This window comes from Chiloscyllium plagiosum, chromosome 6 (genome assembly GCF_004010195.1).
Source record: "Chiloscyllium plagiosum isolate BGI_BamShark_2017 chromosome 6, ASM401019v2, whole genome shotgun sequence".
Lineage (NCBI taxonomy): Eukaryota > Metazoa > Chordata > Chondrichthyes > Orectolobiformes > Hemiscylliidae > Chiloscyllium > Chiloscyllium plagiosum.
Window position 1 is genome coordinate 112,661,419 of NC_057715.1, and position 26,276 is coordinate 112,687,694.

A 26,276-nucleotide genomic window follows, 5' to 3' on the forward strand; every position below is an offset into this window, starting at 1 on the left:
GATCTGGGAGTGCTAGTTGAGGATTCTCTAAAGGTAAACATGCAGGTTGAGTCCGTGATTAAGAAAGCGAATGCAATGTCGTCATTTATCGCAAGAGGGTTGGAATATAAAAGCAGCGATATGCTACTGAGACTTTATAAAGCTCTGGTTAGGCCCTATTTGGAGTACTGTGTCCAGTTTTGGTCCCCACACCTCAGGAGGGACATACTGGCACTGGAGCGTGTCCAGCGGAGATTCACACAAATGATCCCTGGAATGGTAGGTCTAACATATGAGGAACAACTGAGGATCCTGGGATTGTATTCATTGGAGTTTAGAAGATTAAGGGGAGATCTAATAGAAATTTACAAGATAATACATGGCTTGGAGACGGTGGACGCTAGGAAATTGTTTCCGTTAGGCGAGGAGGCTAGGACCCGTGGACACAGCCTTAGAATTAGAGGGGGTAAATTCAGAACAGAAATGCGAGACATTTCTTCGGCCAGAGAGTGGTGGGCCTGTGGAATTCATTGCCGCAGAGTGCAGTGGATACCGGGACGCTAAATGTCTTCAAGGCAGAGATCGATAAATTCTTGATGTCACAAGGAATTAAGGGATACGGGGAGAATGCGGGTAAGTGGAGTTGAAACGCCCATTAGCCATGATTGAATGGCGGAGTGGACTCGATGGGCCGAATGGCCTTACTTCTGCTCCTATGTCTTATGGTGAAGTGGGGATAGGTGGAGGATATGACCTGGTTGATCAATGGGAGGAATGTGTAAAGATAAAGTGATGCTGGAAAAGCACAGCAGGTCAGGCAGCATCTGAGGAGCAGGGAAAAAAAAAATTCGATGTTTCGGGCAAAAGCTCTTCAATCAGGAATGAATCCGGTTAGTGGCAGAGAGCAATGGAAGGGGGCGGGGCATGGGAAGGGCGGTTATTTGAATTTGGAGAAATCAAACGTCCAGTCCTCTGGGTTGTAGGCTGCCCAGGTGGAAGATGAGGTGTTATTCATTCAATTGGCGGTTTGGTTCGTTGCAGCAATGGAGGATGGTCATGCCCGAAAGGGATTGGTTGGGGGAATTGAAGTGTGCGGTGACTGGGAGGTCCCTACGGGCCCAGCTGTGATGCTTGGTGGACCTTTCCCCGAGTTTACGTTCGGTCTCCCCGATGTAGAGAAGACCACATTGGGAGCACCTGATGCAGTAAACTTGATTTGAAAAGAGACAGGTGGGCCTCTGTCTCACCTGGAAGGACTGTTTAGGACCCTGGATTGAGGGGAGAGGGGTGGTGTACCCACACGTTTTGCATCTTTTCTGATGGCAGGAGAAGGTGCCTAGGGGTTTGGGCAGGGTCAGTTGGGATAGTGGCGCAAACCAAGGAATGTCATTGGGAACAGTCCTTGCGGAAGGCAGAGGGGGTGGGGAGGGGAAGATGTTCTTGGTGGTGAGGTCTAGTTGTAGCTGGTGGAAATGTTTATGGATGATGAGTTGGATGCGGAGACTGGTGAGGGTGGTAGGTGAGGACAAGGGGGACTGTCTTTATTGCATTTGGGGGAGTGGAGTGGGGGCTTGGAGCAGTGGACTGGGGAATGGAGGTGGTGCAGTGGAGGGCTGTCTGGAAGACAGAGGGGAGGAAAATGTGGCAAAAGGCACAACTGAGGCATTTTAAAAAAGGGAATTAGATGTTTTTGTGGAAAGTAATAGCATACAGAGATAGGAGGAAAAGACAAAGGCTGGTAGGCAAAAAAGTGCAGACACTGGTGATCAGAGTCGAGAGTGTGATACTGGAAAAACACAGCCGGTCAGGCAGCATCCGTGGAGCAGGAGAATCTACATTTCGGGCAAAAGCTCTTCATCAGGATCAGAAAAAGTTTGGTATATGCCAGGCCAGGTATTCAAGCTGATGGGCTGAAATGGCCTCCCCCTGCCACCACAATAATTCAGAGATTCTGTGGATGCTGGCCATCATGCCTTTGAAGTGAATCCCTGGACTGAGAAAGCATCACTGGTGCAGTTTCCCTCAAATAAAACCTGGCAAGAGGAGGTGCAAAAACAAACACTAAATCATGAGAAACAAAAAAACAAATAACACGGGCCAGCAAGACAATCTGATGGGTTAGTTTCAGAAGACCAGGTCTTCAACTGTGATAAAGTGCAGAGATACAGCAAATACAAAACATAGCAAGGGACAGTGAAGTGTAAAAAGGTGTTCCAAAATTCAGTGTGGATCCAAGTTTATCAATGCCTTAAACAAAAGCCTGTAAACAAAGTCAGACATTACATTTTCAAAGATGCCTTGTAGGACAGTGCATTTTTTAAACTAACACTCCGGTCCCAAAATAGGGAACAGCGTAGAGTGGGGAGAATAGGAATGAGGGGTGGGAGGTGATGCTGGAAAGGGATCCACGCTATAACTGAAATATTAAAAAAGGTCTAAGACAACAGCCTGACTGACTAGCAGGTGAAGAACAGAACCAAATCACAAGGGCAGCCACTTGGCATGCCTGTCCAAATAGCTCAATTCAGCTGGGTATTTGGAGCAGTGGACTGGGGAATGGAGGTGGTGCAGTGGAGGGCTGTCTGGATGACAGAGGGGAGGAAAATGCTTTGGCTACACACAGAAATGGCATTTTATACACTTCCCCAGCTAGATATTAGCAAAGTTATCAGCTAGCTAAGTTGCTGTTTTCACTTTTCAATCCCTAAATGATGGTTCATTAATTTATTAACCTGTAATTATTTTGCGTAACTGCTTTAATTTTTCCCCAAAACCATAGGACCCCTACAGTGTGGAAGCAGGCCATTCGGCCCATCAAGACCAAATCAACTCTCCAAAGAGCATCGCACCCAGATCCACCCCCCCTACCTTACCCCTGTAATGCTGCATTTCCCATGGCTAATCCAGCTGGCCTGCACAGCTCTGGGACAATTTATGGTTGATCCACCTCATCCATAGGTCTCTGGACTGTGGAAGGAAACCAGAGAAAACCCACGCAGACACAGAGAGAATGTGCAAACTCCACACACACAGTTGCCAGACAGTGGAATTGAACACGGGTCCCTGGCGCTGCAAGGGAGCGGTGCTAACCACTGAGCCACCCTGTTGCCCTTTTTAAATCTATAATCACAGATACAAATAAAGTTCACTCCGAGCTCCAATATTTGAGTGAGTCATCATTGTATTCCTAGTTATTTTCACTCATGATGTACAAGTAAAGGCAGCATTTTATAAAAAAAAGGCAAAGCCTTCCATTCTTGCACGTGATCACTCGATTAGATATACCCATTCCTCCTTCTGCAAAAGATGCTAAAGGACGTTGAGCTTCCTGTCATAAGAATTACCTGTCTACAGACTCGAGATTTCTCCAGCAGGTACTGTTCAATCTTGGCTCCCTCAATGGCACCCCTCTTGTTAAAGTGGATGTCGATATACTTCCCAAAACGGCTAGAATTATCATTCCGGATAGTCTTCGCATTCCCAAATGCTGTGGAACCAAATAATAAGCAAGTGCTGAGCTGATGTTTCAAATTCTTTACTGGACTGTATTGTAAATCCTTTTCACAATATTATAACTACCTTATTTCTAACTTATCCTCAGACAATAGCAAATGCTACTGATTTCCTTTTAATCTTTTGTATAACACCATACCCTTTTTTACTCTATGGCACCATTAAATGCAGCCATTGTAAAAAAGTTTCACTGTATTCCTGTCCTGGAGTGACAATAAAGGAATTTCATTTATTCATTCAAACCAACTGCAGGCCAGAGCGAGACAGAACCCCAGGCAGTCCATTCCGTATGGGAAAGACTAAAAAAGAGAGAGATCGACAATTGTTCTGTTGTACAACAGTGTTCAGTGCCCAAGTACTACCATGAATAACCCTGTCCCATTTTCATCTCTTGTATTCTACTGAAGTTCCACTGCACCTTATCTTTTAATTACTCATGTTGCATACAATCTCTTATACGTAGCATCAAATTCAACAACTTCAAATCATAAGTACTTCCATAGCTTGAGCCCAAGATCAAAGTCCCTCTATGGTCTTGTTCTGTCCTCTGTACTTCCACAGCCTCTCCCAGCCTCGTAATCTCTCATGTTCCTTCAATTCTGTCCTTTGTCACTCCCCACCCCCATCACATTAGACCCAATGTTGGCCGTGCCTTCAGCTATCTGGAAGTTTTGGAATTAACTTCCTGAACTCTCCACTCTTCTCTCATCCTTACAAAAAAAAACAAACCTGATTTTATCGTCCAAACTTGTGCTAACCTCCTCCAATACCTTATCAAGTTCTTTGATATGCAAAAGAATCCAGAGTATCCACTCCCTCCAACACTGACACTCAGGAGCAGCAGTGTCTATTATCTGCAAGACACTGCAGAAATCCACCCTTAGACAGCATCTTCTAGACCCACGACCACTACCATCTAGAAGGAGAAGGGTAGCAGATACATGGGGACACCACCTCCTGCAGGATCCCCTCCAAGTCACTCACTATTCTGACTAGGAAATATATCGCCATTCCTTCACCGTCGCAGGGTCAAAATCCTGGCATTCCCTCCCTAAGGGCATTATGGGTGCACCTACAGCACATGGACTGCAACGGTTCAAGACAGCAGCTCACCCCCACCTTCTCAAGAGGGGCAACTAAGGATGGGAATTAAATGCTAGACCAGCCAGAGATGCTGATGTCCCACGTGTGAACGAGAAGAACAACGCTGGGTGTTATTCAGTTCACAGTAGGGCAGGATATATCAAAGATAAACAAGTGATTCGACATTTAACTGTCGGGGCTGCTAAACCATACAAGTTGTGTAAAAAGTCACTCCCGTTGCGCCTAGCTGCATTCTCTGCTGGATACCGCATGCTTCAGAGCTCAGGACCTCGACTCGGTTTGCCCAGCTCACCTTCCAGAATGGGATTTGCTTCAAGGACCTGCTGCTCAATCCAGGAATGCTGCCCACTAATAGCTGCCAGGAATTGTAGGATCAGTTTGGTGCTCTCAGTTTTCCCAGCCCCGGACTCACCACTAAAAAGGAAAAAAAATAAACAAAAATCACAACACCGATTACATTTGCATTCTACCTCTTGCCTTTAGCCAAACTTGGATAATAAACTCCTAACACTCATTTATATCCCCTTACAATATCAGTACAAAAGTATCAAAGGAGTCAAACCTCATCAGAACACACCCACATGGTTTGTACTGTATTTATGCTGCCCACGCTCAGTAACAGAATAGGTGAGGGATATGGCATCGGAGCAGGACCCTGGACAAGGGAAGAGGGATGGAAATTGAACAAAAGATCTGGGACAGGTAGAGACAGGATGGAAAAATGTGAAAATCTCCTGTACATTGTCCTGTCAGAATTCCAACCCAATTGAGAGCCTGGACATGTCCCTCCCTTGGTCACAGCTAAACCAGGGAGAGCTGACGTCGTACAATGGGGGAAGCGCTGATGCCCTACAGTGGGGGAAGCGCTGATGCTACTACAATGGTGGGGAAGAAAAAAAAAAAGAGTTGACGCTACTACAAATGGGGGTGGGTGGGTAACTGACATTACTACAGTGGGGCTTCCAGATTTGTCTCACTAGCAATGTTGGTCACAGGAGACCCACCTGAATCCTTGGTCCAGTGATACAGAGGAGCATTCACAAATTCAGAAGTCCTGCTTCTCCCCATATCACGTATTAGGGTCAGCTCTCATTATTTCTTGTGTCTTAGAAAAGGACAATCTTTAGCTTATAAAAACCCTTCACACCAGTCAACTTGTTTTAATTGTATCGCTGATGAACGGGCTTATCCTTGAAACGTTGACTTGCCTGCTTCCTTGGATGCTATCTGACCTGCTGCGCTTTTCCAGCGCCACCCTTTTCAATTCTGACCTTCCAGCACCTCAAGTGCCACAGAGATCAGATTGGGACTGCAGCTTCGCAATCCCAATTAATGCAGGACAACAGTGGAATGGCATCATGTTCATGACTGCGAGGAAGGAAACAAATGTATTACAGCCAAACCTGCAGTTGGCACAAAAGTAGATGGAAAGGCAAGCTGCGAGGCGGTTACAAGCATTTTAGAGATATAGATAGGTTCAGTAAGTTGGCAACTAGAGTATAATGTGGAAAAATGTGAATGTAGAAGGGAGAACAGAAGAACATAATATTACGTAAATGGAGGTAAGTGGCAAAAGGGACTTGTGCACAAAACAGAAAAAGCTAGCACATGGACAGCAAGTAATCAGGAAGGGTAATGGAACATGGGCCCTTATTTCAACAGGGTCAGAGTATAGGAGTAAGGAAATCTTACTGCAAATGTACAAGGTGCTGGTGAGATCCCATCTGAGGCATAGGGAGCAGATTTGGACCTTTATTTTCCCGTGTCTCGCCTGGAATGGTAGGCCTAACATATGATCGGCTGAGGATCCTGGGATTGTATTCATTGGAGTTTAGAAGATGGAGGGGAGATCCAATAGAAACTTAGAAGATAATACATGGCTTGGAGAGGGTGGATGCTGGGAAGTTGTTTCCGTTCGGCAGGGATACTAGGATCCATGGGCGCAGCCTTAGAATCAGAGGGGGTCAATTTAGAATGGAAATGAGACGACATTTCTTCAGCCAGAGTGTGGTGGGCCTGTGGAATTCATTGCCACGGAATGCAGTGGAGGCAGAGATGTTTGGTGTCTTCAAGGCAGAGATTGATAAATCCTTGATCTCGCAAAGAATTAAGGGCTACGGGGAGATTCCAGATAAGTGGAATCAAAATGCCCATCAGCCATGATTGAATGGTGGAGTGGACTCGATGGGCCGAATGGCCTTGCTTCTACTCCTGCATCTTATGGTCTTATCTAAGGAAAGATATTATTTCGTCAGAGGCAGTTCACTAGGTTGATCCCTGGGACACGCATCATCCAAATTCAGAACAATGATCCCCGGAATGGCAGGATTGTCTTCTGACCAAAGGCTCAACAGGTTGGTGTTTTACTCAGTGGGGTTTAGAAGAATGAGCGGTGATCACGTTGAAACATCCCAGATTCTCAAGGAGCTTGACAGGGTCAATGCTGAGAGGAGGTTTCCCTTCATGGGAGAGTCCAGGACCAGAGGGTGTAGTCTCCGAATGAAGGGGCACCAAGATGGAGAAGAGGAGGATATGTGTCTTTGGAACTCCTTGCCATAGAGAGCTGTGGGGGCAGAATCCTTGTGAATATTTAAGGCTAAGACAGAGATTCTTGATCAGTCGAGGGACCAAGGGTGACAGGAAGAGGAGGAAAGCGGACAGGAAGAATGGCGGATCAGACATGATCCTATTAAAAGGGCAGAACAGGCTCAAGGGGCCAGTTGGCCCAATTCTGTTCCATTTTCTTATGACTTTACAGGCGAGGCAAATCATTTAAGGACCATCCCTTCCTAAATCACAGACGGACCAATAATTGATAATGGTAGGGAACCTGTTTGAATCCAGCAACAGGGTAGTATAACAGTACTCCATTCCCAACTGTCTGTTCAGTGGATAGAATTTTAGTTACTCTTTACACAAAGACCACACAATTGTAGAAACGGATGATTTTCCGCTGTATTCCTGCTGCAGGCTAGATCCTACCAAGGATCAGGTACCACAATAACGGAAACATTGCAATAAAGCATTGTAGAGGAGACAAGGCTATATATTTAGTTTTGACACCAGTCTCTCTAGCTTCTGAAACAAAAAAAGTCTTCCTCATCTAGCACTCAATCCTGATGCTCGCAGGCAAAACATGTATGGTGGACAAATTGAGAGATCAATGTGTGCCTTACTCCTTGGTGTTTGGGCAGAAATAAATCCAAACCCAATGTGCTTCAATCTTGATTCTTCCCAATGGCCAAGAATAATGGCCACTTACAATCACTTTAGATTTGGAGTCAACAGTTTTTTTTTTTAAACGAACTATAAAGACCGTATTTGGTTTATTTCACTTTGCTTTTGTTTCTGAACTGAAAAAAAGGATTTTTTTTTTTAAAAAGAACAAAGGAATAAGGAAGAACTCACTGTACTTTTGAAAAAAAAACATTTACTGGAACTTAAATCACATGCAAGCTGTTGGGATTGGGGTGGAGGGGAAGCAGGGGCAGGGATATGGTGGGGGTAGTGGAAGAGGTGACTGTCCAGCTCCTGGTGGTGGTGGGTGGTGGAGGAGGAGAGGGGGTGATCCTTGTACAAAGTAAGATTAGTTATCAGCAACAGGTTGTTTACGCAGCCATAACTGCTCATTACGCCACAATCTGAAGGCCATCTGCTCGTTGCAGGAACCAAAAGGAGAGCGTACTCCTAGCTGGACAGCTTGTGGGTGTGAACAATATAAAGAGAAGTCTTGGGACCTCTAAAAGGGAGGTGGAGCATGCCTCACTCTCTCCCTGCGGTGAGAATATCCAGGAGTTAAAGAAGGCAGGTTTATTTTTGACCACCAGCTCCTGCAGTTTAACCAATGAAGCCAGAGTTAATAGGATTTGTGAAGCCCTCGATGCCTCCTGTGGAGAAGTCAATGGACTGAAGGATTTGGGAAAGTGAAGGAATCCAAGGACTGGGAACTTTTGAAATGCTGCTTCAAGATATCCCCTCCATCCATCACACTTGTGCTGTTTTGTCTACCTCCCTCTGGCACTGTCTCCCTCCATGTGCCCATCTGTCGATATCTCAACTTGTCCACAATACATGCTTTGCCTGGGAGCATCAGGATTGGGTGCCAGATGAGGAAGACTTTTTGTATCAGGAGTTCGAGAGACTAGTGTGAAAAACGGATGAGGAGGGGATTAAGAGTTTTGCGTAGTAGAGTTTTATGACCAACAGTTCACAGGTTCTGACTACACAGAAGCAATTAAATTTCTTGAAAAATAAGTTGTCAGTGCTGATAAGTACAGAAACCTGGTTCATGTTTATTGTTAACTGCAGTTGATCAGACGGAAAAATTGGGGATTTTGAGAACTTAGCGAGTTTTGAGAAGATTTGTAGCTCGGGTTAAGGTTCTGGATGTAGGTTTGCTCGCTGAGCTGGAAGGTTCATTTTCAGACATTTTGTCACCTTACTAGGAAACATCAGTGGGCCTCTGGGTGAAGCACTGCTGATGATTCCTGCTTTCTATTTATCTGTTTGGGTTTCTTTGGGCTGGTGATGTCATTTCCTGTTCTTTTTCTCAGGGTAGAGTAAATGGGGTCCAAGTCAATATGTTTGTCGATAGAGTTTCGGTTGGAATGTCATGCTTCTAGGAATTCTTGTGCGTGTCTCTGTTTGGCTTGTCCTAGGATGAATGTGTTGTCCCAGTTGAAGTGGTGTCCTTCTTTATCTGTATGTAAGGATACTAGTGAGAGAGGGTCATGTCATTTTGTGGATGACATTGTCCTCCCTCACAAAACGACATGACCCTCTCTCACTAGTATCCTTACACACAGATAAGGAAGGACACCACTTCAACTGGGTCAACACATTTATGCTAGGACAAGCCAAATAGAGACAAGCATGAGAATTCCTCGAAGCATGGTATTCCAACTGAAACTAAAACACAGAGTTAGACCCCATCTACCATCCCCTCAGAAAAAGAACAGGAAATGACATCACCAACCTAAAGAAACCCAAACAGATAAATAGAAAGCAGGAATCATCAGCAGTGCTTCACCCAGAGGTCTACTGAAGACATTACCTAGTAGGGTGACAAAAATGTATGAAAAGGAATCTTCCAGCTCAGCAAGCAAACCTACGTCCATTTTGTGAACTTTGATAAAATCTTTAACATTCGTGAGTCTAGGATAGTGGGGCTCGCAATTCTAGCATGTTACCCTGAGCGAGGTGTAACCAAAGTGTCAGAACCTTCTTCGCATTCCCTTGGCTGTTACCAAGTCTGTTTCTCCAACAGGGCAAAAAGCAGAGGATATAAAATCAGAAACAGTGTGATTGGCAATACTGGGCAGTGCAGGCTGAAGCTGTCTCTCTCTCTCTCACCTACACAGTTAACATTTCAGGTTGTGACCTTTCATAAGAACCTGGAATAAGTCTGGCTGTACTGGGAAGGGGCGACACGCTGAACACTAAGTTGCTGCTGTAAGTTGGAACCCTGAGAAAGTCCTGATGTGACTCCAGGAGTTGCAGTTGCCTTGGGAGAAGTTTTAAACTTGTAATGGGTTGATTTACACTGTCCTGGACATGAGACAAACACCTGACACCAATATGTATGGATAAGCACCACTTACTAACAGGAATGGTTAGTGTGTAAACTCTGCTGTAGCACCCAGGGTTACCAGCATAACTCAACATAACTCACCATCAACCACCATTCACCTGGCCACCCACTATCCACCAGAAAGCTTCGACATCCACAAACCTAACCCATGGAATTTACTACCACAGAAAGCATGAAGGGTCAACACTATTTATTTCAATAAGGGACTGGATAGAGCACTTGGGGATAAAGCGATCTAAAAAGAGTATGGGGAGACAGTGGGAACAGGGGATAGAATGACCAACCATGATCACACTGGATGACAGAGTGGCCGATTCCTACTCCTGGTCTATGGTTTTCCTGTAAACCATCAAATAAAGCTCTCTCAATATGACAGTTGAGGTCACCAGAAAGGGAGAAGGTTCCATGCACTGTTCCTCTTTGCTGGTCAATGGCAAAAGATGTAGCCAGGATTGAACGTCTAGTCCAGTGACATCTTCTTAGCTCTCATTGGCTACTCACATTTCATATGATGATACCTTCAGTGGAGTCATAGATATACACAGCACGGAAACAGACCCTTCAGTCCAACACGCCAACTAGATATCCCAACCCAATTTAGTTCCACTTGCCTGGAGCTGGCCCATATCTCTCCAAATGCTTTCTATTCATATACCCATCCAGATGCCTTCTAAAAATGTTGCAATTGTACTAGCCTCCATTTCCCCTGACTAATTGCACCTAACCTACATACCCTTGAACACTATGGGCCAATTTAGCATGGCCAATCCACCTAACCTGTGCACCTTTGGACTGTGGGAGGAAACCGAAGCACTCTGATAAGTCGCAGTCACGATAAGAATGTGCAAACTCCATACAGACAGTTGCCAGAGACTGGAATTGAACCCGGGTCCCTAGCGCTGTGAGGCAGCAGTGCTAACCACTGAGGCACCGTGCTGCCCTTTAGTTTCCAATTCCCAGCGATTTGTGATTGATAAAACAGGAGGCGGCGAGAAGTGGCAATGTGGAGTGATCGGGGTGCGGTCTTTACTGACCTGATGATACAGCACTGGTCCTTGTTAGCTCGCTGCATGTTGAAGTAGCAGTTATCAGCAATGGCAAAGATGTGCGGTGGCATTTCACCGATCTTTCGGTTGGTGTAATACCGGATTTGTTCAGCCGTGTAGATTGGCAGCAGCTGGTAGGGATTCACTGCAACCAGGATTGAGCCTGTGTACGTCTGAAAAGGAGAGGCACCATGGTAACGTTAGCAAGTCGGCTAACTGAGGTAGCTACGCTGGAAGAGAAAACTCAACAAATTCAATTCCACAGAAAAACACTGAAAGCAACTGCTCAATTTGGCAGTGATTGAAGGAGGGGCAGGAATTGACCACGTGGTGCACTAAATCGGAGCAACTTACCATGGGATAAGTCATCTAGCTCTTCCAATCCCAGTCACACACACTGCTCCTGCAGAGAATCCCCCTACACCCAGCATGTTTCGCTTTCCCAGTTTAGTTGGAGAGCAGATTTGGGCTGAATGGTTTAAAAACAGCTCTCCAATGTGATCAGTGTAACTCACGCCTCTCCATTCCCCTTGTAGGGCTATCTGCCCAGTCCTTAAACACATCTGCGTCTGTCTGCCTGAGTTGCCAGTAACAAGGTATCACTGTCTCACCAGATTCTGGGCGAAGAAGCACTTTGAGTTTCCTCCTTGATGGTCTCATGTTTCACTCATTCCTGAGAGCAGGAACGATCTGTATCCACCATCAAAACTTCATTAGTGCCATCTCAGCCTTCCACTTTTCAAAAAGAAGTGACCCAGCCGGTTTGTCCTCTTCACCGGAAACATATCACCATTCCTTCAGTGTTACTGGGTCAAAATCCTGGAACTCCCTCCCCAGAGGCACTGCCATTAGAAGTCCACAGCACAGAAAAAAAAATGCAGCCTTCGGCCCATCAAAAACAGCCATCTAACTAGTCTAATCCCCTTTTCCAGCACTTGGCCCATAGCCTCGTAATTGTGAAGACTTCCTATAGTACATTGACAAGGGAGGCAGCTCACCACTACCTTCAAGGGCAACTAGGGACAGCCAATAAATACTGGCCCAGCCAATGACACCCACACTCTGGAGGGGGAATTTTTTAAAAAATGGCATCAAGTTTGTAAATCCATTTTCCCTCACGTCCCCAGCTCACCTTCTACAGTGGCTCTGTAGATTCTAACACAGTGACCAGAATTGGATGCAATACTTTGGGTGGACTCTAACCCATACTACACACCAACCAGTTTAAGAAACCTTCCTACTTTTCAATTCTGCCTCTCTCAAAAACATAGCCCAGTGCTTATTTTTTTTTTTTTTAAAATACTCTGACTGTATAGACTCATCTTCATATGGAAATACACCACTTCCTTGCGTTTCGCACCTAATGCAATACTTCAGTTATTTGTGTGGAAATAAATTGTTGATAATAGCCATGAAGAGAGCTCCCAGTACCGATCCTTATGGGACCGCAGTTCCCATTCCATACAACCAAAAACCTTCCAGGGCTACACTTGACTGCAAAAGTGAGTGCGTGTCATTGCTGAACAGCCAGGAATTGCTGCTATTGGACAGATGTTGAGAACCTCAAAGACTTCAGAAAATATTTCTAAGGATGTTGCCAGGGTTGGGAGGATTTGACCTATAGGGGGAGGCTGAAAAGGCTGGAGCATCAGAGGCTGAGGGCTGAACGAAGAGGAGGTTTATAAAATCATGAGGGGCATGGATTGGGTGAGTAGTCATGATCTTTTCCCCAGGGTAAGGGAGCCCAAAACTAGAGGTTTAAGGTGAGAGGGGAAAGATATAAAAAGGGACCTAAAGGGATAACACTTTCACTCAGAGGATGGTGCGTGTATGGAATGAGTTGCCAGAGGAAGTGGAGGCTGGTACAATTACAAATTTAAAAAGGCATCTGGATGGACACACAAATAGGAAGAGTTTAAGAGGGGATATGGGCCAAATGCTGGCAAATGGGACTAGATTAAAGTAGGATATCTGGTTGGCATGGATGATGTGGACAGAAGGGAATGTTTCGGTGCTGGACATCTGATTTAATGACCCTTCAAGTTTGCTCCTCCATCTCAATCATCATCTGTGCAAGCACGCCACTGCTGCTCAATATGCACATTTCCTGTGCGCCTTGGACTGTTTACCATATTAAAAAGGTGCCCAGTATAGATTGGATTATAGGGAGCTCTGGTGTGGTAATATCATTTTGTTACCTCTAGACCAGCAGTCCCTGCTGCTCCAGAGGTATATCTTAACATCGCTGAACAGGTTGGATTTGATTTGAAAAAAATCTAGCCAGGATTGTTGTTGATGAGGTAAGGATATACATTTCACAGCAGCTAGCTCGGCTAATATCTCAAATGCCTTTCATAGATATCCTCCAGAACCACTGACACGGAATTCTCTCATCACCCCAGGACAAAACAAAACGGAGTTAGATGTAGTTCTTAAAGCTAAGGAATAAAGAGGCTGTGGGAAAAGTGGGAATAGGGGATGGAGTTGGATGATTAGCCAGAATGATGGAGCAGGCCTGAAGGACCGAATGGCCTACTCCTGTTCCTACGTAGGATAGCTCCTCATCCTTAGTCGTGCCATCAGATTATCTCCCAACATCTGGAGTCAAGAACCGACACGAGTCCTGGCTACACCGAGACATCTGTAATCTACGTTAAATAGAATTAACAACAATCCCTGTCCCCAAGCCAAAATCACCACTTGATGGATTATTAAAATAAAATTCAGCAAATGCAACATTTGTCAAGTTTCTTATTAACAGCCAACACCGACCAAGATGACCTGACACCGAAACAGGACACTGATAGCATGAATCAAATTACACAGGAACAGGAGGAAGTCACTTATAGAATGAAAATGGTTATATAATGCACCGATGACAACATAAAAGAGGTGCTCTTAATGAGATGGGAAACCCAATACCAAGTTTGAGCCATGCAGAGTGCAGCCTTTGAAGATGGAGGTGAACAATTGTGTGTGTCGTAACGTGTTATACTTAAGTTGGAGTTGGTGTTCATAGCGATTACTTACCCTCCCTCCACAGTTTGTCTGCAGAAAAAGTAGGCAACAGATTAAAAGCAAAGGCCGGGAAACAGGTACAAATAAAAAAAGGGCACAGTTTTGAAATAAAGTTTTGTTTTCAAACATTTATATAGCGCCATTCATGTCTTCAGGATATCCCAAAGCAGTCAGTCAATGCAAAAAACAAAAAAAAAGTGTCACAACACAGAAAATAAAAGACGACCAAATGCAGAGGAACCAAAAGGAGAGTTAGGATCACTCCATCTATTTTTCAAGCATCACAGCTACAATAAGTAGGGAGCCAAAAAGCAGCAGTTCCTCGGCCACACACAACAATCCCCACCCCCTCCCAACTCTCCCAAGCCACACCAAAGACCAAACCGCTTGGTGCATGGCTCCAGTGGCTTCCCCTGGAACCAATCCAAGCAACTAGAGGGGTGGAGGCCTGTCTTCCAAGGCCCAGAGAAGTCCCAGCGAAGGTTGATAGACCAACTCAGCTCACATCATTTGTACAATTTAGATGCGTTTGCCCAACAGAATACTCTCGGTGGCAAGGAAGACTTCACGAAGCCTCCAATAGCAGGGTCAACTCAAAGTACCTTCATTCCAAGTACCTCTTGCCACTGGCATACAACCTTTTATGAAACGCAGATACTGGGGAGCTACTCATTAATGTCAGCATAGTCCTACTGTGTAAGCAGCTCCATGGAAACAACGTGAAAGAAATTGGTAAAGTTGGCACCATCTCAGAAGGACTGTAAGAGGTTGCGCTCTCAGAGAGAGAAGAATGACTGATGGCGAGTTTAACCAGAGGATCACCATATTTTACTCAAGATACAGTATTGCAAAAAAGTGGGACCTTCGTGGGCTGGTGTGGGAATTGAATCCAACGTTAGCGTATTAAACATATAGGAATCAAATAACTCAAAAGGATCCAGCCTTCCATAGGTTAAGCATTTGCAATGGTTTATGGAAATGGCAAGGAGTAATTTAATTATCAAGATGGTCAGGCATTGTAATGGGCAAGCATGTTAGCTCTTTGTCTGTGAGAATAGAATGGTTTGTTCATCCATTTGCCAATCCAATGAGCACATCTCATACCTCAAACAGAAATGCATCTTAAAAAGCCCACACTCATCTGTTCACTGCTCTCAAGAAACTGTAGGATGCTGGTTCATACTCACATAAATTAAATGCTCCCTATACCGGATGAGGAGGTTACGCAGAATTCCAGCTTCGTTCAAGTCTCCCAGGCGGATCATATCTTCCACCCCATGGATGGACGTTGGATGCATTGGCTTAATATTGGTGGCATTCTGAGGGGAAATCCAGTGCTCCTGGGAGGTCCGGGAGGGAAACAGACAACAGAAAGAGTCTGCGTTTACACTATTGCTTCACTTGGACAAAGAAATAAATGACACAGCCAATTCCTACCTGCATCAATGGTTAAAATAATTAGCAGTGACTTTGTACACTCAGATTAAAAGAAAGCATCACAGGTCTTTAGCAATGTAACAACGTCCTACAGAGTTTGAGATGTACAGCACAGAAACAGATCCTTCTGATCAGGCATTCCAATCTGACCTAGCCCATTTGCCAGCATTTGGCCCATATCCCTCCAAACCCTTCCTATTCATATACCCATCCAAATGCTTCTTAAAATGTTGCAATTGTACCAGCCTCCACCACTTCCTCTGGCAGCTCATTCTATATACACACACACTCCTCTGTATGAAAAGTTGCCCCTCAGGTCCCTTTTAAATCGTTCCCCTCTCACCCTAAACCTATGCCTCTAGTTTTAAACTCCCCCACCCTAGGATCTCATCTGAGCTCACTACATTTCTGAGGCTCTTACAGAAAAATAGATTATATTCCTGCTCTAAGACTAAGACGGTCTCTTCAGTCACAGGAAACAGTATAATGGCAACGCAAAAATGGGAAAAATGTTATGACCATTAGAATGATTGGGCAACAACTAAGCATTAATTAATATGGAGGACATTTTTGTTTATGTAACATTGTACTTGTGGAAGTTCAAGTAGATCTCTTACAATTTGTCATGTTGATTAATTAGCACATGTTGATGCTCAGGGGGCTTAAGGGTAAATGGAACATTTTTCACATTCAGAAACAGCAGCATTAGCCTCAGACACAGACACCAGTCTGACATTGCATACAGCAGGCAAAGAACTGCCTTAGACATTAGTCCTATTATTCTCTGGCAGCACTTCCCCAAGGTAAGGCCATGGGGTCAGAGGTAATGGCAACTGTGGAGCTCTGGCTAAGTTCTAATGGATATACAGCCATCCTCCTGCTTGCTCAGTGCTTGCTCAAGGGTTTTAGCAAGAGCTGGAAGGTACATCATTCAATGTTGAACCAATAGCATTTCAATGCAAAAGTCTATCACAAGTACAATCCAATTATTCCATCAGAGTGGGAAATACTTGCTCTGGCCCTCAATGTGACAAGGTTCTATATGGACCTGTTGGAGAAGCAAAATTGTTATGGACCAGACCAAGTCCCCTCAATATTCAGAAGATAGCCTGGACCCTAACCTTTTCTTATTTTGAAAAGGTAGATGTAAGATGTTGCATTCCAAATGCAATTCATTTGGTCAAACTACCATATTTAAAAGCAAATACATTTTTTCAAACACTAAAATGCAGCAAAAAAAAGAGTAAACTTAGAGTAACAGATTATTAACTATTAATTAACTGTTCCAATATAGTTCCATTCCAAACACACACTTGGCAAAAAGGTGAATTCAGAATGCAGATTTTCTCACCTGCAACTCTAGCAGCAGAGAAACCCCCCCCCAGCTTTTAGCTATAACAGAGAGGAAAATGTAGAGAAAAACCCCAGAGGGACAGTGTAGTAGGGAGAGATGGACTGCAGCTTCCAAATCCTGCTGAGACCCCAGCAACAACTGCTGAAAGTAAAAACTAAAATCCCTGGTTCTATGGGAGCTTGACCCCACCCAGCCAGGCTGCTTCTATTGTTGCAACATTTTAAAGAAAAATACACACATTCTAAGGCTTCACAAGTTGTTTACTTTAGGAGTTTTTGATAAACACAATGGTACCTCTGCCTTAAAATCTCCCCAAGAGGGGTAAACACACCACTTAAAGCCATTTTATCACCAAATGTTTCACCTTGGAAACTGATTGAAAATGGAAATGATTGGCCACACAAACCACTGACAAATGTATCACCAATACTACAACAAATCTTTGGAAAAAAGGACAGGGATGTAACTTTGGCATTTGCTATAAACCTGATACCCAAACTGCCACTGTGAACTGATTACCAAATCCCAGTAAGAATGCCAATACTCCATTAGATTTACAAGGAGTCAATATGGACACTGGGGTGGAAAACACACTAAAAAAAAAAAAGGGTCAATCTGATGACTTTTACTGAACACCAATACAACCAACTCTGGAAATAAACAGTTATCAAGCCACGACTGAAAACATTTTGAAATATTATTGGAGAAAGATGGCCAGACACGATACAAGAGGTGCCAGGCGCTGTCAGATACTTTTGGCCAGACAGGGATGAACAAACTATCTCATGAGATGGGAATGTGTAAAAGGGATGGTTTATAAATTTCTAAACACGTGCTTGCAATCAATGCTCTTGGCCAGGGCGAACTATCACAGCTGTAGTACAGACATATGGCCATCGAGGGAACACAATACCTGGCACGGGATCCTGTATACTGGGCAAGTGATCAATGACAATGGTAATGAGGAGACACTGAGAAGATACAAGGCGAGCGAGAGTCACTAACCTCATCAACACCAAGAATCTGTACACACCCCGGAGAAAGTGAGGACTGCAGATCAGAGTCTAGAGTGTGGTAGTGGAAAAGCACAGGTCAGGCAACATCTGAGGAGCAGGAGAATTCAGGCATAAGCCATCCATCAGGAATTCCTTTGCTCAAAATGTCAATTCTACTCGGATGCTGCCTGACTGCTGGGCTTTCCCAGCGGCACACTCTCGACTCTGTACACGCCCCCCAAGGCTCGGTCAGTCCCTGAAAGATAGTAACAGCTTTATTCATGGTACATGGTGGTGGTTTTCATCTATGCCCCATGTAATTATCCAAATTTCCAACTGTCAGATAGTTCAAGAACAATGTGTGGCAGATTCAACGAGTAAAATATTCATCCTATCCTGTACAATAGGAGAAAGCGAGGACTGCAGATGCTGGAGATCAGAGTCAAAGGGTGAGGCACTGGAAAAGCACAGCAGGTCAGGCAGCATCTGAGGAGCAGGAGAGTTGAAGTTTCAAGCATCAAGCTCTTCATTGGGAATCCCGATAAGAGCTTCTGGCTTGAAACTTCAACTCTCCTGCTCCTCGGATGCACTGGCTGTGCTTTTCCAGCACCACACTCCTTGACTCTGTCCTGTTCAGGGACCACACTTGGCAATGGGCCACATTACAGACAGACCTTTTATGCAAAATGTGGAATACACCAAGTGGCACCCTCACAACATCACATCCTACTGAGCAAATGGAGTTCGCCACTAAATGAAGGATATAGACCTACCAGAACCAAAGATCACATCTGGAAGGTAAGCTAGGGTAAATGTTGCCCAACCTTTATCCTTCTAAGTTCAGAAATAGAATCCCTACAGGTGTGGAAGCAGGCCACCCGGCCCATTAAATCCACACGGACCTCCAAAGACTATCCCACTCACACTTACCACATCCCTGTAACCCCGTATTTCCCATGGCTAACCCACCTAACCTACACATCCCTCAACACTATGGGCAGTTTAGCATGGCCAACCCTCCCTAACCTGTACATCTTTAACTGTGGGAGGAAACCTGAGCAAACGCCGCAGACACCGGGAGAACATGCAAACTCAGAGGTTGGAATCAAACTCCGATCCTGGTGATGTGAGGCACCAGTACTAACCACTGAGCTGACCTGGGTTGGAAATATAGCACAAATGTCATGAAAAACAAAAAGGAAAATAATGGATTGTGCATGACTGATGTTACAGTGGTGCATTACTGCCAAATCCAAATAAGGGACAGAATATCAGAGTCACACATCCAACCAAAGGATCCTGGTTATCCATAAAAGGTACCCAGTGTGCAATGAGCAGAAATTCCATAAAGTCAAACCACCAACTGATGCAATGTTGAGGAGACCCAGAAACCACATAGCACTCCAGCCTTGCACAGAACCCGCAAAAGATACACACCTTCATTTTCTGAGTGCAACCAATATTCAAACAATCGATCCAAAAATCACAAGAGACCAATGCACAAACTATTGAAAACACACTCAAGTTTAGTTCTTCCACAAGTTATCCTATCATGCAATCCAGACATCTATATAACACACCTACATATTATATACAGCCTCAAAATGTTACCATCCTGGCTTCTTCATAAATACTTTGATTTACAGGGTCAATGTTTTCATTTGGTTCATGATATTTTCCCTTAGGGAAATATAAAAAGTTGTGTTACTGCTTTAACAGCTGTAAACCTAAATGAGCCAAGGTCTAGGATCATCCATATTACCAGCAGCATACTTGAGCTGCTCGTGACCTTGGGGTGCAGGCTCATTGTTCCCTGAAAGTGGACTCCCAGGTAGACAGGGTGGTGAAGGCAGCATTTGGTATGCTTACCTTTATTGGTCAGAGCATTGAGTATCGAAGTTGGAAGGTCATATTGTGGCTGGACAGGACATTGGTTAGGTCAGTTGTAGACTGCACATAAAATTCTGGGTCTCCCTTCTATAGGAAGGATGCTGCGAAACTGGAGACCGTTCAGAAAAGATTTACAAGGGTTTTGCCAGGGTTGGAGAGTTTGAGCTATAGGGATGAAAGACTGGGGCTGTTTTCCCTGGAGCATTGGAGGCTGAGGGGAGTGACCTTATAGAGGTTTATAAAATCATGAGGGGCATGGATAGAGTGAATGGCCAAGGTCTTTTCCCCAGGGTGGGGGAGTCCAAAACTAGAAGGCATAGGTTTAGGGTGAGAGAGCACGGAAAGATTTAAAAGGGATCTAAGGGGCAATGTTTTCATACAGAGGCTGGTGTGTGTATGGAATTAGCTGCCAGAGGAATTGGAGGCTGATACAAATACAACATTTAAAAAGGCATCTGGATGGGTATATGAACAGTAAGGGTTTAGAGGGACAAGTGCTGGCAAATGACAATAGATTTATTTAGATTAGCTGGTCGGCATGGATGAGTTGGATTGAAGGGTCTGTTTCCGTGCTGTACACCTCTATGACTAAAGGATCTCTTCCCAAGTTTTAGTTACAGAACAATTTATAAGTTTATCTGAAAACCAAATCTGCTTGAGATTTTGAAGTGTGTTGAATCTACATTAATTGATTAGTCTGGTGTAAGAGAGACTGACCAGTGTGAAGGAATAGAAGACTGTAACAGAATGACGACATGGCGGTAAACAGATGGCAGAATACTCACATTGCCTTCATCGTCCACAACCTGAATTTGTCCGGAGTCACAGAGTTTCACTACTGCCCCGATAGGAACTTCGAACTCTCGTCCAGTCTTCAGATCCAACCAGACATAATCCCCCTGGAGAGAGACAGACGGTTCATGGTCAGCTTGTGTTACTGGAGGGGGAAAGATTTATCTGTAATTAAATCTCCATTATTAATTACAGTGAAGAGTGCAGCCCACATTGTTACATCGCTATCGAGGCCTAGAACAAGCTTTAATAATCCAGGTTTCCCTTTTTAATCATAGAACACAACAGTACAACACAGGAACAGGCCCTGCAGCCCACCATGCTGTTCTAAACAGGGTACCTAATCAAACTGCTCACTTCTGCCTCCAATCCTTGCTTACTCATGTGCTTATCTAAAAGTCCCCTAAACACCCGTATCGTATCTGCCTCCACCGTCACCCATAGCGTGTTCCAGACATCTACCACTCTGTATAATTGGATGCCCCCTAGTGAGAATCATTTCAACTCTGGGATTAAGATTCTGACCATCAACCCTCATCTATGCATCTCAATTTTATAGACTTCTATCAAGTCTCCCTTCAGACTCCACCACTCTGGAGAAAACAATGAGTTTTTTCCTAGCCTCTCCTTTAGCTCATACTGCCTGGATGAGAGGGTATCCTGGTAAACCTCTTCTGCACCCTGTCCAAAGCTCCACATCCTTCCTGTAATGTGGCAACCAGAATTGAACACAATATTGCCTATCTCAACCACGTCCCCTCTCAATCTCCTCTGCTCAAAAGGAAAACAACCCTAGTCTGTCCAATCTTTCCATCACTGAAACTCTCCAGTCCAGGCCATATCTTGGTAAATCTCTTCTACACCCTCCCCAGTGCTATCACATCCCGCCTATTAACATGGAGTCCAGAATTGCCTATATACTCTAGCTGTGGCCTAACCAATGTCTTATACCTGACCAGCATCACCTCCCCACTCAAACTCTATACCTTGGCTAATAAAGACAATGTGTCTTTGTAACCATGTTATTTAACTGTCTTCATATCTTAAGGGACTGGTGCACATCCACATTAAAAAGGTCCCTCTGATCCTTAGTGCTTTCCAAGGTTCTACCACTCATGTTTTCTTTTGTCTTGCTTATCCTTCATCACCTCACACTTATCTGGATGGAATCCCATTTATCTCTGACCAACCCATCCAGATCTTCCTGTACTCGAAGGCTGTCACAATTTGGCACTCCTTCAATTTCTGTGTAGTCTTCCCGAGCCCCAGCATTTCACTGAGATAGGTATTTCCACAGTGCTAATAACAGCTTGTACCATAGTTTAGTACAGTCACAGTGCCCCATCACAACAGCTTGTGGAATTAAAATTAAACTCATCAAGTCTGGAATTGAAAGCAGTGGTGACAATGAACATGGTTGGGGGGGGGGAAATGATGAGTGATAAGGGAAGAGGGAGGATGGAAAAACGTGAAGGGAGTGTGTGGCAGGGTGTGCACACACAGACAGAGGAAGAAATCGCCTAGTAACAACTAAAATAAATACAAATCTAGTTTCAGGCGTAATCCAGGATTACCCTCAAAAAAGATTTTTCACACAGTCATAGAATTGTACAGCACAAAGTAGACCCTTTACAAAGGTACCTCAATTAAATGGCAATTATCCAAATATCGGATTATCCGGGATGATCGCAAGGGCCCAATGGTTGGCTAAACTAGGTCACCCAGCATTAGATTATCCAGAATTCAATTAACCAAACGAAATATTCCCCACCTGCGTCCTTCGAATAACTGAGGTTCCTCTGTAGTCCAACTTGTCCACACCGACCAGATATCCTAACCTAATCTAATCTAGCCCAATTTGCCATCACGTGGCCCATATCCCTCTAAACCCTTCCTATTCATGTACCCATCCAGATGACTTAAATGCTGTAATTGTACTAGCCTCCATCACTTCCTCTGGCAGCTCATTCCATATGTGCACAATGTTCTGCATGAAAAAGTGGTCCCTCCGGTCCCTTTTAAATTTTTCCCCTCTCACCCTAAACCTATGCCCTCTATTCTGGACTCGTGTTTCCTGGGGGAAAAAAAAAAAGTCTTGGCTATTCACCATATCCATGCCCCTCATGATTTTATAAACCTCTATAAGGTCATCCCTCAGCCTCTGATGCTCTAGGGAAAATAGTCTCAGCCTACTTAGCCTCTCCCGAGCTCAAACCCTGGCAACATCCTTGTAAATCTTTTCTGAACCCTTACAAGTTTCACAACATTCTCCCTATAGCAGTGAGATCAGAACTGAACACAGTATTCCAAAAGTGGCCTAACCAATGTCTTTAGATTAGATTACCTACAGTGTGGAAACAGGCCCTTCGGCCCAACAAGTCCACACCGACCCACCCAAGCGCAACCCACCCATACCCCTACACTTACCCCTTCACCTAACACTACGGGCAATTTAGCATGGCCAATTCACCTGACCTGCACATCTTTGGACTGTGGGAGGAAACCGGAGCACCCGGAGGAAACCCACGCAGACACGGGGAGAATGTACAAACTCCACACAGTCACTCGCCTGAGGCAGGAATTGAACCCGGGTCTCTGGCGCTGTGAGGCAGCAGTGCTAACCACTGTGCCACCGTGCCGCCCCGTCTTGTACAGCTGCAACATGACATCGCAATACCTATACTCAATTAGCTTTCACGGATTCTAAACATTAGGACGGAAGTTTAAACTCCCTTCATCACAGCAGGGTGGCTAGACTGGTGGCAATGATGTGACGGAGCCAGTGCTGGACTGGCATGGGCAAAGTTTAAAAAAACAACTCAACACCAGGTTATAGAGCAACAGGTTTATTTGAAAGCACTAGCTTTCAGAGAACCACCTGATGAAGGAGCAGCGCTCAGAAAGATAGTGCTACCAAATAAGCCTGATATTGTGTGATTTTTAAACATAGACTGACAATGAATTTGTCCCCCCTTCACAGAGAGGAGTAGGGGGAAGGATAGGGTCCCCTTATCCTCATGCTGAGGTGGAACACTTCTTCCTACTCGAGCTATGACAATGGGAGGGGAGTAGGAGTAGCCAGATCAGCATGGGATAGAGTTAGCCTAACAGTAATCCAGAGGCCCAGGCTGGTACACAGGTTCAAATCCCAGCACACCAGCCAGTGGAACTGAAGCTCCATGAACAAATCAGGAATTAAAAGCTAGTCTCAAAATGATGGTGATCAAGAACTGCCTGGTCCTCTTATGTACTTCCTAGAAGGAATGAAGTCCTGACTTAGTCTGGATTTGGATCCACAGTGATGGGTTTGAATCATAATTGCCCTTAGTTTTTGTTTATTCACTCGTGGGACAGGACATCGCTGGCTGGGCCCCAGTTGCCCCTTGAGAAGTTGGTGTGCTGCCTTTTTGAGCTGCTGCAGTCCATAAGTAGACCCACAACCTCATTGAGTGGCTTGCAAATGTGGTTCACTAATTGTGCCAAAATTACCTCTCCAACCCAAGGGCAGTTGGGGATGATAACAATTGTCAGTCTTTCTAGTAATGCCCAATTTTGATGGGAGAATTCAAGTCTCTCACTCAACTGTGGTTTTTCGGGTAACCAAAGTAGGAGGCCACCAAAATTCAGATATACCATGATACCCAGATAGAGGATGGGAAAAATTTCTGGCTGTAAGAGCTGCTCCTTTTCTTTTTAAAAAAAAAGGTATTTTAGGTTTTACTGTTATATATGCTGTTGCATTGTTTGGAAGTTTGGGGGAAAAAAAGTCATAACAGCAGTTTTAAAAAGGGAGAGGAGCAGACAAAGGAAGCACATGGTGAGGAAACTGCACAGACAGACACTGCACAGACAGACACTGCACAGACAGACACTGCACAGACACTGCCTTTGCTGTTTTTGAATTCATGTGTCGCTGGACATCGGAGTGCATCTGGGAAAATTAACAAACAGTGAATTTCACAACTAATCTTGGAGGAACTGTTGGGTGAAGTTCACAGCACAGAATCAGATAAGTTAATTGTTGTTTCAAGTCTGTCCAAGAGAAAGGCTGCAGTAGTGAGTATAGTGGATTCTTTCTCTCAGATACAGTCACATAGATGGGTTAACTCCAGGAAGGGTAAGAGAGGTAGGCACCTAGGGCAGGAGTCTTTTGTGGATATACCCATTTCAAACAGGTATGCGGTTTTGGAAAATGTCTCAGGGGAACGTAGCACGAACAGCCAAGTCTCTGGTATTGAGACTGGCTCTAATGCAACGAGGGGTTTGTCGGCTTCCAAGAGATCAATTGTGTTAGGGGATTCTGTAGTCAGAGGTACAGACAGGCGTTTCTCTGGCCAGAGAAAAAGCAGAATGGTGTGTTATTTCCCTGGTGCCAGGATCAAGGATGTCTCAGAGGGTGCAGAATGTCCTCACAGGGGAGAAGGGCCAGCAGGAGGTCATTGTCCACATTGGAACCAACGATATAGGAAGGGAAAAGGTTGAGATTCTGAAAGGAGATTACAGAGAGCTAGGCAGAAATTTAAAAAAGGAGGTCCTCAAGGGTCGTAATATCTGGGATTACTCCCAGTGCTATGAGCTAGTGAGGGCAGGAATAGAGCAAAGGAATGCATGGCTGAGGAGCAGGATTCACATTTTTGGATCATTGGAATCTCTTTTGGGGTAGAAGTGACCTGTCCAAGAAGGACGGATTGCACCTAAATTGGAAGGGGACTAATATACTGGCAGGGAAATTTGCTCAAACTGCTTGGGAGGATTTAAACGAGTAAGGTGGGGCGGAGAAACCCAGGGAGATAGTGAGGAAAGAAATTGATTTGAGATGGGTACAGCTGAGAAACACAAAAAACAAAGTCAGGGCAGGCAGGGACAAGGTAGGACTAATAAATTAAACTGCATTTATTTCAATGCAAGGGGCCTAACAGGGAAGGCAGATGAACTCAGGGCATGGTTAGGAACATGGGACTGGGATATCATAGCAATTACAGAAACATGGCTCAGGGATGGGCAGGACTGGCAGCTTAATGTTCCAGGATACAGATGCTACAGGAGGGATAGAAAGGGGAAGCAAGAGACGAAGGGGAGTGGCATTCTTAATAAGGGATAGCAATACAGCTGTACTGAGGGAGGATATTCCCTGAAAGACATCCAGGGAAGTTATTTGTGTGGAACTGAGAAATAAGAAAGGGATGATCATCTTATTGGGATTGTATTATAGACTCCCCAATAGTCAGAGGGAAATTGAGAAACAAACTTGTAAGGAGATCTCAGCTATCTGTAAGAATAATAGGATGGTTATGGTAAGGGATTTTAACTTTCCAAACATAGACTGGGACTGCCATAATGTTAAAGGTTTAGATGGAGAAGAATTTATTAAGTGTGTACAAGACAATTTTCTTATTCAGTATGTGGATGTATCTACTAGGGAAGGTGCAAAACATGACCTACTCTTGGGAAATAAGGCAGAGCAGGTGACTGAGGTGTCAGTGGGGGAGCACTTTGGGGCCGGGACCCAAAATTCTATTTGTTTTAAAATAGTGATGGAAAAGGATAGACCAGATCTA

General features: G+C 44.6%; 1 protein-coding gene across 3 annotated transcripts in view; it reads right to left on the bottom strand.

Annotated features, from left to right (window-relative positions):
• Nucleotides 1–26,276, bottom strand: part of myo7aa (myosin VIIAa) — a 190,377-nt gene that overhangs the window by 150,271 nt on the left and 13,830 nt on the right. For 2 of the 3 annotated variants that reach the window (XM_043692430.1, XM_043692432.1), the window contains exons 2-7: nt 20,712–20,825; nt 15,438–15,590; nt 14,263–14,280; nt 11,221–11,405; nt 4,889–5,010; nt 3,324–3,466 (exon numbers count right to left, since the gene is read on the bottom strand). In XM_043692430.1, coding sequence (XP_043548365.1) covers nt 3,324–3,466; nt 4,889–5,010; nt 11,221–11,405; nt 14,263–14,280; nt 15,438–15,590; nt 20,712–20,825 — 735 coding nt within the window. The remainder of the gene's footprint in view (nt 1–3,323; nt 3,467–4,888; nt 5,011–11,220; nt 11,406–14,262; nt 14,281–15,437; nt 15,591–20,711; nt 20,826–26,276) is intronic. The other variant, XM_043692431.1, reaches the window with a different exon arrangement.